Consider the following 16,048-nt stretch of genomic DNA (forward strand, 5'->3'; position numbering starts at 1 on the left):
AAACTAAGGAACAATGGAATCTGAAAGAAAGACAGCAGGTAATGCCATGTCAAAATTAAATGGCTCAAAATATAAGAGAGCTTTAGGGCAGTGAGTTATTTGTATTGCATTAGCAGAATCTTCAGTCATAACTGAAAGGTGTTTGAATTTAACTTAGACTGCAGTGGAATATTAAAAATATAGTGCAAATCAGCATTATCAGCATCTACTTGGAATCAGCCCAGGAGCTTTTACATGAACACTGCCTTATGGAGGAAGCTTGCACAACGCCTGCCAACACTAACAGCAATGGCTAGGAACATGCATAGTCTAACTGTCACGATCAACACAATATATTCCACTCCGTTTAAAAAAATTTAGGAGTCATATATACCTTAGTTTCCATTTTATCGTGATCACTCATATCAAGACAACTAGCATCTTCATTTATTTCATCCTGTTAAAACACACAAACTTGTAGTAAAGTACATTCAAATAGACAGAAAAAGTGACAAGAAGAAAATTTTGGTAAAATTCTGTGAGTTCTTAAGGGCAGAGTGTGGAATGTATTTTGTATGAGTGTTATTGTTTGGGATATAACAAAACCCAAGCAATTTCTGGCTTCGCTACTGTTGATTTCTGATTCTGTGACTATCTAGGTCTCAATGTCCCTTCCTGAAGGCACCTAGTCCACTCCCTAACACTGAAGCAGGATTATGAACACTACCTATGACTACCTAGACTACTCCAACAGATGTTTGTCTAGCCTGCTCTTAAAAACCTGCAATTATGAGGATTCCACAAACTGTTTCATTCCTTACCTATTCTTATAGTTAGAAAGTTTTTCCTAACATCTCACCTAAATCTAAATTAAGCCAATTACTTCTTGTCCTATCCTCAATGGACATGGAGAATTAATCACTGTCCTTTTTATGACAACCTTTTACTTATTTGAAGACTTGCCCCTGCTCAATTTTGCCTTCTCTAGACTAAACATTCCCAGTTTTTCGAACCTTTCCTCATGTTTCCTAAACCCTTTGTCATTTTTGTTGTTCTCTAAACTTTCTCAAATTTGACCCTGTCTTTCTTAAATTGTGGTGCTCAAAAATGAACACAGTACTCCATTTGAGGCCTCACCAGTGCCACCTAGAGCAGAACAATTACCTTCTGTGTCTTGCATATGACACTCCTGTCAATACATCACTGAATGACATTTGCCCCTTTTGCAGCAGAACATTGTTGGTTTATATTCAATTTGTGATCCACTATATCCCCAGATCACTTCCTGCAGTACTACTGCCTAGCCAGTTCTTCCCCACTTTGTATTTGATTTTTCCTTCCTAGAGTGCAGTACTTTGCACTTGTCTTTACTGAATTTCATCTTATTGATTTCAGACCAAGTCTCCAATTTGTCCAAATCCTTTTGAATTCTAATCCTAATCTAATCCCATCCTCAGAAGTGCTTGTAACCCCACCCCAATTTGGTGACATCTGAAAATCTTATAAGTGTACTCTTCACTCCATCTTCCAAGTTGTTAATGAAAATATCAAATAGTATCAGACCCAGAACAGATTCCTGCAAGACATCACTTGAAATGTCTTCTCTGTTTGACAGCAAACCATTGATAACTATTCTGAGTATAGTTTTTCCAATCACTTGTGTACTCACCTTACAGAAATTTCATGTGGACCACATTCCCTAGTTTATTTATGAGAATGTCATGTGGGACTGTGGCAATGGCCTTACTAAAATCAAGATGCATTGCATCTACAGCTTCCCCTCCCATCCACTAGGCCAGTTTACTCTGTCAAAGAAAGAAATTAGGCTGATTTGGCAAGAAGTTAACTCACTTTGTGCAGTAACGATGGTTCTTTGAGATGCATCTCCCTATGGGTGTTTGTTCCATTGTAGGTGTGTCTGCATCCCTGCACTATTTATTAGAGAACTTTGGTAGCAGTAAGTCCCACCTGTGCATGTGCTGCTAGCCGGCATGTATGGGCAATCCCTCCTCAATTCCTTCTCTACCATAGAGTTAACTACTAGAACTCTGAAGGGGAGGAGGGTGGATCGTGGAGCACCCATAGGGGGACACATCTCGAAGAACCATTGTTATTGCACAAAGTGAGTAACTTCTTCTTTGAGTAGAGTCCCTATGAGTGCTCCACTTTAGGTGACTCCTGAGCAGTGCCCACCACTGGAAGCTGGGACTTTGAGTCGAATCTGATATGGATGATATGACAGTGGCACCAAATCTGGCATCTGCAGCCAAATCCCCCAGAATGGCAGTGTTCTGCGAAGGTGTGTACAGATGTCGAGGTAGCTGATCTGCAGATTTCAGGTATAGGAATACCCTTGGAGAAGGCAACAGACGAGGAGACTGACCTCATAGAATGCATGCGTACTGAAGATGGGAGCATTACATTAGGCAATTGGTAACAGCGTTTAATACAGCCAGAACCCTGCTTGGGGAGTCTCTGAACTGAAATTGCTATATATTCTGACTTGTCTACAATGGAGAGGAAGAGTTTTGGAGATTTCCTGAAGGTTCTTGTCCTGTCCAAATAGAAATCCAAGGCTCTTCTCATGTCAAGCATACGGAGGATGGTTTCCTATTATCCTGATGGGGTTTGGGAGAAAAGACTGGAAGCTGAATAAGCTGATTTATGTGAAATGCACAAGTTATTTTGGGAGTGAACTTCAGCTGTGGTCTAAGCTTGGCCTTGTCAGGGAAGAATACCGTGAAAGCAGCTCTGACAACGCATCTCCCTATTTCCCCAATCCTTCTTGCAGAGGTGATGGTGATGAGGAATGCCATTTTCACGGAAAGACGAGTTAATTAACAAGTGGCCATGGGTTCAAATGGTGGCCTAGTCAGACTTTTTAATACTAGTTGAGATCCCATTGAGAGTGGTATGTCTGAGTTATGGGAAGAGGTTTGCTATGTCTTTGAGAAACTTTTTCGTAGTTAGGATGTGACGAGATTGAGTATCCTTCTACCTGCTCATGGAAGGTGGCAACTACTGCTAAATGAACTTTCAGCAAACTGATAAGAGTCTCCACATTTCTTGAGAGTCAACAGGTAGTCTAGATCACCGGTAGGGTGGATGTATTAAGGATGACTCCTTTGGGCTGGCATCAGATCTGAGATCTCTTCCATTTTTGTAGATAAGTTTGTGGTGAGTAGCTCCTTTCCTACTATGCAATAACACTTCTTACCCCTCTTCAGAGCAAGATGTCTCTAGTGCTGGAAACATGAAGGAGCCAGGCTTTGAGCTGTAGAATCCAATTTGGGATGGAGAATGCAACTCCTGTTCTGGGATAGAAAGTAAGGAATGATTGGAAAAGTCAGTGGACGTAGTGCCAGCTGTGACAAATAAGGGCACCACGTCTGTCTGAACCAGGTGGGAGCTACCAATATGATGTTTGCGCTTTCTTTTTTCATTTTCAACAGGATTTTCAGTATCAGAGGAAATGCATAAAGAAGACCTTTGTCCCATGGAGGGAGGAGAGCATCTCCCATGAAATGTCATCCGATCCCCGCTCTGGAGCAGTACCATGGACATTTCTTGTTTTGGTAAGAAGTGAATAGATCTATTATTGGTGTCCCTCACTGTTTGAATATGTCGTGGAGTACCACTGTATCTCTCCCTCATTTGTGGTGGTGTAGGAATTTGCAACTGAGACTGTCTGCAGTTGTGTTACGTATTCCTGGCAAGTAGGCCACTGATATTAGGATATTGTGGGAGATGCAGCAGTTCCATAGTTTTAGTGCTTCTACGCATAGGGAATAAGACCTGGCACCTCCCTGACAGCTTATGTAATACATGAAGGTCATATTGTCAGTCGTGACCTTTGTGTGCGCGTCTTTGATCAGCAGAAAGAAGTTAGTGCATGTGTTTCTGACCATTCTGAGTTCAAGCAGGTTAATGCGGAGACATGTCTCTGCTGGAGACCATTTGCCCTGTATTGCGTGACCATTGAGATGTGCACCCTATCCTATGACGGATGCATTGGTGGTCAGGAGCAGAGATGGGGAAGACTGAACAAACGGTATTCCTGTACAAACGTTTACTGGGTTCTTTTAGCAGTACGAGCGTTGACTGACCCTAGTGGGTGTTGATAGTAGTTTGCTTATGCTGTCTCTGTTTAGCTTGTAAACCAAAGTGAACTATGCTTAGAGGCATCTCATGTGTTGTCTGGCATAAGCGATAACCAATGTGCCAGCCTTGTGCCCCAGAAGCTGGAGGCAATGTCTGGCTGAAATTTGGGGGCTGGATAGTACGGTCTCTATCAATGAGGCAAGGCTGCGAAATCTGTGATGAGGAAGGAGCACCTTTGTCTGAATGGAGTCGAGGTTGGCTCCTATGAATTCTAGCCTCTGTACTAATGTTAAAGTTGACTTTTGTTCGTTGATCTGTAGGCCCAGATTCTAAAACAGGACCAGTGTAGTCTGAGTGACTCGTTGGGCCTCTGTGAAGGATCATGCCTTGAGAAGGCAGTCATCCAGGTAAGATTAAATAATGAGGACTGTGGAGAATATTCTGGGGGCTGATGAGAGGCCAAAAAAAGAGTACTCTGTATTGGTAGTGGTCTTGGCCCTGAAGTCTGTAGTAATGAGGTAGCATGAACCTGAGGTAAGGTCTGTGACTTGGTATGATTGAGATGTGAAAATATGCATTTTGAAAGTCGAGGGACAAGAACTAGTCGTCTTTTTCTAATGCAGGAATGATTGTTGATAACATGATCATCTTGAACTTCTGAGCCTTGACAAACTTGTGACACTGAGGTGCAGCATGGATCTCCAACCCCCTTTTTACTTTGGTATCAGGAAGTGATCAGAGTAGAAGCCTCTACTCCTGAGATCCATGGGCACTGGCACTATGGATCCTACATCGAGAAGGTGGTTTATCTCCTGAGTAGCAGACTCTCATGAGAAGGTTCCTGAATTGGCACAGAGAAGGGTGTTTGGGAGGAGAAAGGGAGGAGAAATGGATGGATGGATGGATGGATCATCATTTTGGATGATCTCCAGCACCCATTTGTCAGAGATTATCTGTTCCCAGGTGCTGTGGATTGGGGTGAGGTGGTCTCCTAAGGGATGGGTGAAGTCATGGGAGTGTTCCACGGGCACCCTGACCAACCCATCAAAACTGCCTCTTTGAGCTGGAGGGCAGAGGGGAAGCTTGTTGAGATCCCAATGACTTCCACTTGGGGAACCTGGGTTTCTTCCTCAGGGGTTGCTATGATTTCTGTGCATATTTAGATGGATACTGAGATGAGTATTACAAGCAAGTCTTGAATTGTGGGTGAGGGCTGTACTTTCTTTTATACTCAGGTATATAGATCCTGAGGCATCGAAGAATTGCTCTTGAATCTTTTAATGCGTGGAGGAAGGCATTTTTCTCAGCAAATAATTTTGTTGCCTCAAAGAGGAGGCCCTCCACAGTTGTTTGGGGAAGCTGGAGAGTTGAAGGCACAAGGTCCATCTCATCACAATGGCAGCTGAAACAAAACATGCCACCATATCAGCTGCATCAAGTGTAGACTGGACAGACTTTTCGCCACCAGCTGACCCTCATTAACCAAGGCTTTAAATTGGCCTTGTGAGAATCGGGGAGCTGTTCAGTAAAAACTAAGCTTCACGTAGTTCTGACAGTCACACTTAGCCCACAAGGCTTGATAGTTTGCCTCTCTGTATTGGAGGATGGCAGAGGAGTAGGCCTCCCTGACAAACAAGTCCAGGGGCTTCCAGTCCCAGTCCTAACTGGGTTGACTTAGAATGGTGTTGGCAGCCTTTAGTGTTAACTGCATCCACAATGATCTAATTGGGAGGCGGGGGTGAGAACAGGAATTCTGTGTCCTTTGCTGGTACATAATATTTCTTGTTCGCTCTCTTACAAGTTGGTGGGACAGACATGGGGACCTGCCATATCACCTTCGCAGGGCCAGTAGAGCCTCATTAATAGCGCGGGCCACTCTGGAGGAGGTGGAGGAATGTAAAATGTCCACTAGTTTGTGGTGTGACTCAGACACCCCTTGTAAAGGTATATGGAGTGCCTCTGCCACCCTCTTTGCCAAATCCTGGAACAGTTTAAAGTCATCTGCCAGAGATGGTGATGAACAGAAGAGGGCTGCAGGAGTGACTTCCTCAACTTCAACATCAGGTTCTTCCCTTGCCTGCTTCGGGAGTTAAGATGCTCTCAAGGCAGCGACTGAAGGAGAGTATGTCCTTGGCTGTTACTAGGTCATAACAGAGAGGACAGAGGCTTGTCGTCTTTGGGCCTGTCAGGAATCCCAGTATGGTCACTGCAGTGGGAAAGGGCCCGGTGATTGGTACCATGATTGCCCAAACCAGGGAGGCGGTGGGTCAGAGGTGTCCATAGTGAGGCAGGGCTCCATATGGTCAGCGAGAAGAGCATTGGGAAGCTAGGTCCTCTTGCTTTCTTTCTGATTTTGACGATGAAAAGGGCAGTGCGTGGCAGGAGGTCGTCGGTGAGCCAAGGGCTCTGGGAGAGCTCAGTACCAGGGCCCTGGTACTGAGTAGAGGAGACTTCAGCGTGTCTGACACCGAAAGATCTGTCGTGCACCGGGTATCTGTTAGTGCAGAGGTTGTCAGTATCGGCGAAGGGTGTCAGTGCAGAAAGTCTTGTACTGACAGTGTCGGAGATGTGGACCTGATAGCAGAGCCCATGGGTGCCTGGTGTATCGTCAGCAGTACCGATATTTATGACCATACCAATGGAGCCTTTCCTGGGGCAGATCTTTTATGCTTCTCACATCCCTGTGGTAACTGATGCTTCTTTGCCTGCGCCCACTGGCATTCTGACTTGCCCTGTTCGTTTGGAACTGCGTGTGCTCTGGGTCCCAGATTTAGAAGTCAGTGCCGTCAGTACCGATAATACTGACCGAGATGGGGATCATTTTCGGCTTGATCAGGACTTGCTATGGGGAGTCACCGATCTTTTCTTAGAGGCCGTACGTCAATGGCTCGCAGCCATCTTTCTGAATTCATCTCCCTTCAAAGTGGAGGGTGTGATATGGGCTCCCACCAGCATTATGGAGATTGAAGGGCTGACTCCATGAGAAGGGGCTTGAGCCTGAGTTCTCTGTCCTACGTGGATCAGTTACTGACAAAAGCCACATTTCTGTGACATTTCTCCCAGGCAGCAAATGCACTATGAGTGTCCATCAGTTACTAGGACAGATTCCTTGCAACTGAGGCACTTTTGAAGCCCCAGGAGCTGGGCATACTCTTGTCCGGACAGTCCCTCCCCACAGAGAATTAAAGGAAGACCAAGTCCATTTCTTAGGCAATGGTCAAAATAAAAAGTAAATGATGCAAAGAAAGAAAAAAGGGCTTGAAAAAAAGCTAAAATTAGCAATTCTAAGAGTTAATGATCCACGAATAGACAGCTCTAGCCTTTTAGCCATGGGCAGTTGAAAAGGAACTAAGGAGGGATTGCCCATGCACAACGGCTAGTCTCATGGCAGGCGGGGAGTTCTCCGATCAGCAGCTTAGGGATGCAGACACACCTATAGTGAAGCTCCCATATGGACACTATTTGAAGAAAACTTATTCTTGACAAATCCATGTTGACTATTACTTATCACCCTATTATCCTGTAAGCACTTAGAAATTAATGGTTTAATAATTTGTTCTATTATCTTTTTGGGTATGAAAGTTAAGTTACTGGTCTGTAATTCTCTGGGTTTTCCTCTCTCTTCTTTATAATGTAATCTCCCCTAAAAAAGTAAATGTCCGAGGTGCAGTACAGATAATACTTTCAGTCCTGGACCAGTGAGAGGCTTACGATTCTAACCCAGGCCATCAGGCTAGCAAACACTATACCCCAATGGAAAGTTATAATTCTCCACTTGCAATGGGGCATAGCGCTTGCTGCTAGGCCTGGAAAGTCTCAAGACATGAGACCTGAAATTTCTCAAGTTTTTTCTCCCAAAGGCCTGTACAGTTAGAACCATGGTAAATAAGGCAATCTGCTTTACAGGTAGAGGAAGATAAAACTGCTGTTGATAAGTCTTCCTTAAAAAAGTAAAATCTTTAGAAAACATTTTCTGTAGCATGTCACATATACAGCATTTGCATGGGATGACCTCACTCATAGTTTTGCCACTTGTAAGTAATGGGGGCACCCCAAACGTATGCAGATAACACTTTTAATATACCAATGTATTATAATGACAAAATAAATTATTCAGTTATATTTGGTGCCCTTTGCCATAACACTGAAGCCCCATGCAAAATTTAAAAATAGACTTTAATGAAGTCTTACACAACATGATTCCATTTAATTTTTTTTGTCCTTAAACATTTATTCCCTTAGGCTGGGATTTTCAAAAGTGCCTAGGACGTATAGGCATCCAAATCCCACTGAAATGCAGAGCTATCTGACTAACTCCCTTAGGCTCTTTTGAAAAATTTTGCCTTAATAACTACTAAAATAGGCAGTAAACAAGATGTTAAAACTATTGATAATTGCACTCCTTAAAATTTAGAACGTGTGTGTCTTACTTTGTAAAAAATAATGTGTTAGGAATGCATGAACAAAGTACATTTTAACCTATTGACTTAACAATTAAGAATAAAGGTCAGTAAAAGTGATCATTGCATTGCAAAGTTCAGTTTATTATTTAAGTTTAAACAAAATAAAATAATCAAGGAAGAAAATGACTTAACTTTTTTTAGGCAATTTCTTTTCTGTCAATGTTATCTTTTAAATAAAAAATTTTGTTGAACTATTTTCTGTTTACCAAATTCCAGAAATAAGTTAAATACATTTTGACTGATCATATAAAGCCCATGTAATGGGTATTTTAAAAAAATGAATTAAAGACTCAGCACATGCTTTTTACATTACTACATAATTCAAATCTGCAACTTACTATTGACAGAATTGCAAAATGCATGGCCAGATTCAATTGATTAAACTTGATTATCTTCTATCCTTGATTCTGTTTTTATTGTGAAGTGCCTTGGAATACATTAGTGTAAAGTACATGTGTGAAACAACTTATTAAAGTTCATTTAACACTAACATCATTTTGACCTATCAATACTTAACGGAACTGATTTATTTTACATGTACTTATTAAGGATTATCCAGCCAGAGCAGAAAGACACAACGTAACAAGCTCTCTCACTACAGTACCACATGTATCAAGTCTCTGAGCTGGCAACAATGATGTACTAATATTTCTTATGCATGGACACAATTATGATCTCAAGGATAAAATACCTCTTCTGTTTTTATTTTCTTGGGAGACTCTTCTTTATGAGGGGAAGATGTCCTCTTCACCCCTACAACAGGGCTGGGTATTTTTGTTGCTGTGTTCCCTGACGGTCTTGGTGGTTGGTTTACCAGACGTGTTGAGGAAACAACTCTAGAGATGGTAGGCTTTGGTGGTGGAGAAATGGCTGGCTGTGTGGCAGTTTGAGGAATGCTTTCACTTGAAGTACCTATGAAGTGAATAGGATACATTTTAAAATAATTTCAACATTATTAACATTTAATTCAGACATCAGTTCCACTGTAATTTGTTTTCTTGGTTTTTGTATCTGAACCCACTGGCACTGAGTGAGTTGAACAGATAGTGTGGTGGCTAAGCATCAGATATGGAACACAGACTACAGTAGAACCTCAGAATTACGAACACCAGCTACGAACTGATCGGTCAACCACACACCTCATTTGGAACCGGAAGTACACAATCAGGCAGCAGCAGAGACAAAAAAAAGCGAATACAGCACAGTATTATGTTAAAAGTAAACTACTAAAAAATAAAGGGAAAGTTTAAAAAAAGATTTGACAAGGTAAGGAAACTTTCTGTGCTGGTTTCATCTAAATGTAGATGGTTAAAAGCAGTATTTTTCTTCTGCTAGTAAAGTTTCAAAGCTGTATTAAGTCAATGTTCAGTTGTAAACTTTTGAAAGAACCATAATGTTCTGTTCAGAATTACAAACAACCTGCATCCCCGAGGTGTTTAACTCTGAGGTTCTACTGTACCTGAAATCACACATTTAAATCAAAGGCGGATTAAAACCTAGACTTTATCTGTCTAACTAGATAAATTGAGCCTCCTTCAATTTACTGTGTCTGGGTGCTTTGGAGAAAACCTTAAAGGAAACTGGAAGTTCTCTGTTCTGTAAGTGCATTAAGAGTAGGTGTTCATGAGAAAAAAGCGCCCCATTCTCTTAAGTGTTGTGTCACATGCTGTGAACTAATTAGCTGCCTCAATCTGATACCCAAAGACGGTTGCACATATGCAGTTGGTGTAGCCCTCTGGGCATCTTTAGAATGACAAGCATTAAGTATAAAATTATAGTAGTGATCGCTGATCAGCACTAATGGGTCATACCACATAGCTGGTTGAGATGCGTGAATTAGCAAATTAGGACCACTCTTGTTTAGATCATCTTCCAGAATCCAGAGTAGCATGTCACCCTGACCATCTCAAGCACTGGCTAAAGACAAGGTTGCTTATATTGGAGGCAATTGTGACTTATGACGCAGGACGAAGTGGTGAACCCAGTTTGGCTCCATGTGGCGGCTCTGATAAGGCTGCTTCAGGACTATAGAGGAGCCTAGCAGGAAGTGGAGGCCTTTGGAAAGGCTTACCCAGTTTCCTTTTCAGGAGTTCTGATTTGTTCCCTCTTCACAGCTACAAGCCCCATCTCAGAAGTGAAGATGGTTGTAACTCCATTTTCCTGTGACAATTTTAACCAGCTGCCTCTAGCCTCTCATTAAAAAGTCTATTCACCTCAGCAACATGGAACCAACTTTACTTGCTCCATAGCTGGGCTGACTATATGGAAGCACACAGCTGGCAGTTGTTTGAAAAAATATCACTGAACAGTGTGGCTGCTGTCCCTATTTAGATCCTTTTCATTCCTGCAATGGTTACAACAAATCAGGACCAGCAAGAGCCCGCTTCAACACTGTCTCACCTCCTCATTCCCATTTCCAAGTTTTAGGGAGCAGAAGTATCCATCAAAATAGCACTGTCAGGGCTTTAGCCAGTACCTAGTCACTCTCTCCTTCATTGGCCCAACTGGGAGCACAGCCGTCACCTATACTGAACCTGCCCTGAGCAAAACTTTGTCACTACAGTGAACAGCAAACATGAATATCCATTTTAGAGGATTTGCAACTTAAATAAATGTAGATCACTGAAATTCTAGTATATTATAACTATTTTGAAAATTATAGCAAAATATCCAGAATCCTACAAGACGTGTTTAATCCGTAAATCAGTTCAATGAGATAAGGCTACAACATGCAGTAAATTCAAATCTTTCAAATTATGATGATACAGTTTCAGTAAGATACTCTCTAGAAATCAATGCTAACAGTATAGTATGTGATTTTCCCTACCCCCTGAGCTTTCACTGGAATTTGTTTGTGGCACAGTGACTTCAGAAGCCTGTATGTTGGTCACAGATGCTGCTGTTACAGCTGGAGCAGGACTGCTTCTGCTAAAACACAGAAAAGGCAAAATGGATAACATTGACAATTAAAATATGTATATGGTATTATATTGTTCGTCTTTCATCATGTAGCATCAGCATGGCCAGAGACTTGCATTGACGTGATTTAGCCAATAGTATCAACACTACAATATTAGAAAATGCCAAATTATATCATTTCAATTGTATGAAATATATTATAATGTGAAGGTAAGCAGAACAGTACTAGCAACATTACTGTCATAAACCTGCACTATGTGAAATGCTATTGGAGGAGATTAATTTCATATGAAATAATCCAAGTTTCAATAAAGATTTTAAAGCTATTTGAAATGGAAGAAAAAAATTAATGTCCTCCAAAAATTAAAAAAAAAATCCATCAGCCTTTTTACTTTCAGAATAGAGAAAGCCAAGTGGAGAATGCTGGCATGATAAGCATGTGTTAATATCACCATAATATCACCTGCACATTATCACTACAAACTCAGTCCATGGATTGCCTAATCAAGAAATTGGGATTTAACATGATTGCAGGCTGGATTTTGGCATTATAATATATTTTGCAGTACCAAAAAGGATGGGGGCATGAAGAGTTTAAAAAAATCTAAATTTAGGCTAAATTAGATTTCAGCCTTCAGAACCATGACAGTATGCTTAAGTGTACACTTGCTTTTTTTTCCTTCTTCTTCTTCAAGAAGAGTGCTCAGTAATGTAAAATCCTGGAAATAGAATGATTAAAGAGCAGCTGTCATAGGCCTTAAAATAAGCTAGCTACTCTTTCTCTACATCATACTCAATGTAGCATCATTTAATTTGTGTATTGCATAGCTCTAGAGAGGAGTCCACATTATCTTCAGATACTTTGCATATTAAAATAGAAGGATATGAAAATGACCATGCTGTCAAACTTAAAGAAAGCAATTGACTGGAAAACAGAGTATTGTTATAAATGGAATCCAACACAGCAAATGAAAACACATTTTATTAGCTGTAGACATAAAGACATAGTGCAGTGATTTCCTGCCCCCCATCTTAGTTAAGTCTAAGATAAACAATGATGATAATATGCGCTCTTGGAACATACACAGTAAACACATGCAACTTTTAGAAGATCATAAACTCTAGTATCAAAGGTTAAGATTAAAATCATTACCCCTGAGAGCTTCCAGAACTGTTCAATGGACTTGTCTTCATAGCACTAGTAGGAGAAGGCACAGACGTGCTGTTATCGCTGTCCATAGATAAATCTAAGCTGCTGTCATTCAGGACTGTCAGTCTGACTCCTTCTGTTGAATGCTACAAAGAATCAGACAATAAATCACAGGTGCTACTTATCCCAGTAAGGACTGAGAATCAGTTGAGAGTCAATGAAGCAGTATTTCAAGTATACTAATAAATGTTAGCTGTTAATTTTGTGAAAATGAAGAAGAATGCTGATTTAATACTAGTAGACTCTTTTTAGGAATAAAGTGAGCTCTAAATGATGTTATATAAAAGTTTTTTAAGGTCAATTGTCTTGATATCAGTTGATAAAGAGCATTTTTAGAGAAAATAGCATTAGTAAGCTGTAAAAGGCACACACAGACGCAAACCAATACCAACTTGAAACAACATTGAGTGACCTGAACCTCAAATATGTAAGCTTTTAAAAGTTATACAAAATAAATGTGCAGAGTTTTCAAATTTTTCTATGCATAAAGGTTCTATTGGCCTGCTACTGGAACCAGTTAATTCATATGTTCAAAATTAAGGCCAGAACTTGAATGATCCATCATTTGTGCCCAGATTATGTAACATACAAGACCAATTTCTCCTGTACTACTTTGTGTCTAGAATTTCAGCTTCATTTCAAGTTTCTTTGATTTTGTGGAATGACATATGTATGCTTCAGCTTTAACCAATACAAATGTATAGTATCAAGAAGTCAAAGAAATTAGGAAGTTGACCTTCTGGTAATCTAGACTGGTAGAGTCCATTTATATCTACCATCAAGGCTATCAATCCTCAGGCTGATCACCAAGTTTCTATTCACACTCGAGAACTGCCTAATTAGATGCATTATGTTAGGTTTATATTTTCTTCTGAAGCAGCCAGCATTGGCTAATGTTGGACACAAGATACCAACCAATTAGATTCATACTGGGTTTGTTTCAATCTACCATGTGCAAACTTAGCTACACAATTTATAGATTTTAAAATGGTGACAGTGGCTTTAAAAGATACTAGTCTTATACTGAATTATTTATATGAATGCAGACAAGAGAACAGCATACATAACCATGACATGTATGTTTCCAAAAAGACTTACTTTTACACGTCAGATTTAATATATGATTGCTCTGAGACTACATTCAAAGAGTGGGGCAGGGACCTTTTGCATTAGTTATTTGGCCCATAAACACTTTTTCCTGTTACAAATAACCATGCTCAAACTAACCAAATAGCTTGATCTTAAATTGCTGCTGCCCTTTATGAAATGCTGTTTTGCAGGCTGCCTTTCTTCTCATGTATGATCACATAAGCCTGCCATACATTTAAAGGGAAAAAAACTCTAGAGATAAAACAGCCCTTTATGAAAAATTTGCTGTACAAGATTAGTACCAATTTTAAAACCTCATTAACTGCCATTTAAATCTTTTCCATCCATAATTAAAAGGATATATCTAAGACAGAAAAAATTGTCAAAAGGAAACCTTTTCAAGTTTTAGGCCAGAGCATACAGTGAGTCACTAACTGTTGAAAGCATTCTCTACCCATACACCAGCAAATATCCATATGTTAGCTACAAAAGGCAGCAGCAGCAAAGCGTTCAACGTTCTACTCAGTCATAAGAGGTTATACAATTTCTTTAGTAATTTATGGCCTACACACAACCTCAAAACTATTAATGGGAGATATTAGAAAACAAACCAAATTCTTAAATTTGTGTGCAGCAGATAATCCTTGTTAATCATGGAAGTGATGTGTTGTAATATTTCCCTAATTTGGCTTCCAAAATAGCCTTAAATAGCTCTGAATTCTCTAAAATAAGACAATATTTAAATATCTGCTTAGTCTAGTATTTCCAACAAAAATCATCAGGTCACACCTGCATGATTTTAAGGAGAAGAGATGAAATCAGACATGGATACTTCCATGATGTGGGAAGAAAGACATGCATGAAATGTATGTACAAATAATACAATATTAACTCACTGGTAATTCATGCAACTGGGAGCTATCAATGTGAAGGCCAATAGATTTCGGATGTCAGGATATCAGTACTGCTGTACCAGATAGGTTAGAAAATGTGTGTAGGTTACCCAGGTAATCCTGCCCTTTTAAAGTGGGTTTTAGTTATTTTGTTAGCACACCCAAAGATATTTGGGAATCACTAAATTATAATGTAATTAATTATACCAGAACATTGGTTATGTTTGTCAGTAATTTGTAGGTTTACCTTTTTCTTTTTCTGAAGCACATGATTAGGTAGCAGTTGGTGAAGTTGCTTTCGTTTTACATGCATTGCAGCAATTTTCATATCCATCTCAAACATCTTGCTGTTTATTGCTTGCCTATAAACTACACAATTAGAAGAACAATAAGACATATTGAAACATTTTGGAAAGTGCAGTTACTTTCCCTGGAAGAAAGCATTGGCATTCCAGAGTATCACTCAACAAGAAGGCTAATATTTCCTCAGTCCTGAGAAAAAACAAGAGACCTTCCCCTCCTGCACTGACAATTGCATCACATCTGATAAAAAAAAAAAAAAAGTAACTGAGCTTATTTAAAAAAAAAAAAAAAAAAAAAAAATTTCTTCTTTCAAATATGGGGCTGAAAAAGCATTTTAAAAGTATGCGAGTCCCTCACTGCATGTATAGAAGAATAAATTCAAAGACGGAACCCAGTAGTCTAGAGGTTTCTCATCTATCTTTATACAAATTTAAAAAATTAAGACATTTATTTAGACTGTAAACTCTTTAGGGCAAAGACTGTCTTTTTGTTATTGTGTTTGTATCAGTACCTGACACTGATGGGTCCTGATACATGATCGAGGTCATTAGATGCTGTTGTGATTACTGGGCTTAAAAATTTACCCTAATTGTAAGTTCAATTGTAAAAAATATGTGAAAGTTCATAAGATGTCAAAACAACAACTTTTTGCCTGCTTGGGAATTAACCATGGAAAATAGGTCAAATTGTTTTCAATAATGAATGTTATGAATAAATACAAGAAAACCAGAAAGACTGAATTAGTCCAAACAAAAAGAGGCCTACTGATATGAGTCAAGGACTGGGCTGAGGTTGAATTTAATAAACAAGATGGTATCGATCCTGCAATTAATGGACCAAAATTGGTATGGCAGATATTAGGCTAACTGGTGAACAAAAAAATGAGGGGATTTACTAAGACATTCACATTTCACCTTTTTTGAGGTTCTTAAAAAAGAGACTTTGAAAAATAAGTCTCATCCTAATGCATCTTAGCTCAACGCATCCCAGTGCTCTCGTCTCTTCCCATTTCATCAACACACCTCATCTTCCCCAACCCCAAGACAGAGGGACAACCTGAGAGAAGAATTCCATCCTCAGAGGAAGGCTAT

The 16,048-nt window shown here is 39.9% G+C and overlaps 1 protein-coding gene across 3 annotated transcripts in view; it reads right to left on the reverse strand.

Moving 5' to 3' along the window:
• PAPOLA (poly(A) polymerase alpha) overlaps positions 1–16,048 on the reverse strand; it is a 78,204-nt gene that overhangs the window by 5,668 nt on the left and 56,488 nt on the right. For 2 of the 3 annotated variants that reach the window (XM_067555091.1, XM_067555089.1), the window contains 5 exons: positions 14,902–15,023; positions 12,616–12,758; positions 11,371–11,471; positions 9,235–9,455; positions 374–436 (listed from right to left, as the gene is read on the reverse strand). In XM_067555091.1, the coding sequence (XP_067411192.1) occupies positions 374–436; positions 9,235–9,455; positions 11,371–11,471; positions 12,616–12,758; positions 14,902–15,023 (650 nt within the window). The remainder of the gene's footprint in view (positions 1–373; positions 437–9,234; positions 9,456–11,370; positions 11,472–12,615; positions 12,759–14,901; positions 15,024–16,048) is intronic. The other variant, XM_067555090.1, reaches the window with a different exon arrangement.

The sequence above is a fragment of the Emydura macquarii genome, unplaced genomic scaffold (genome assembly GCF_026122565.2).
Source record: "Emydura macquarii macquarii isolate MOO-44397 ecotype Brisbane River unplaced genomic scaffold, CSIRO-AGI_Emac_v2 contig_1551, whole genome shotgun sequence".
Lineage (NCBI taxonomy): Eukaryota > Metazoa > Chordata > Testudines > Chelidae > Emydura > Emydura macquarii.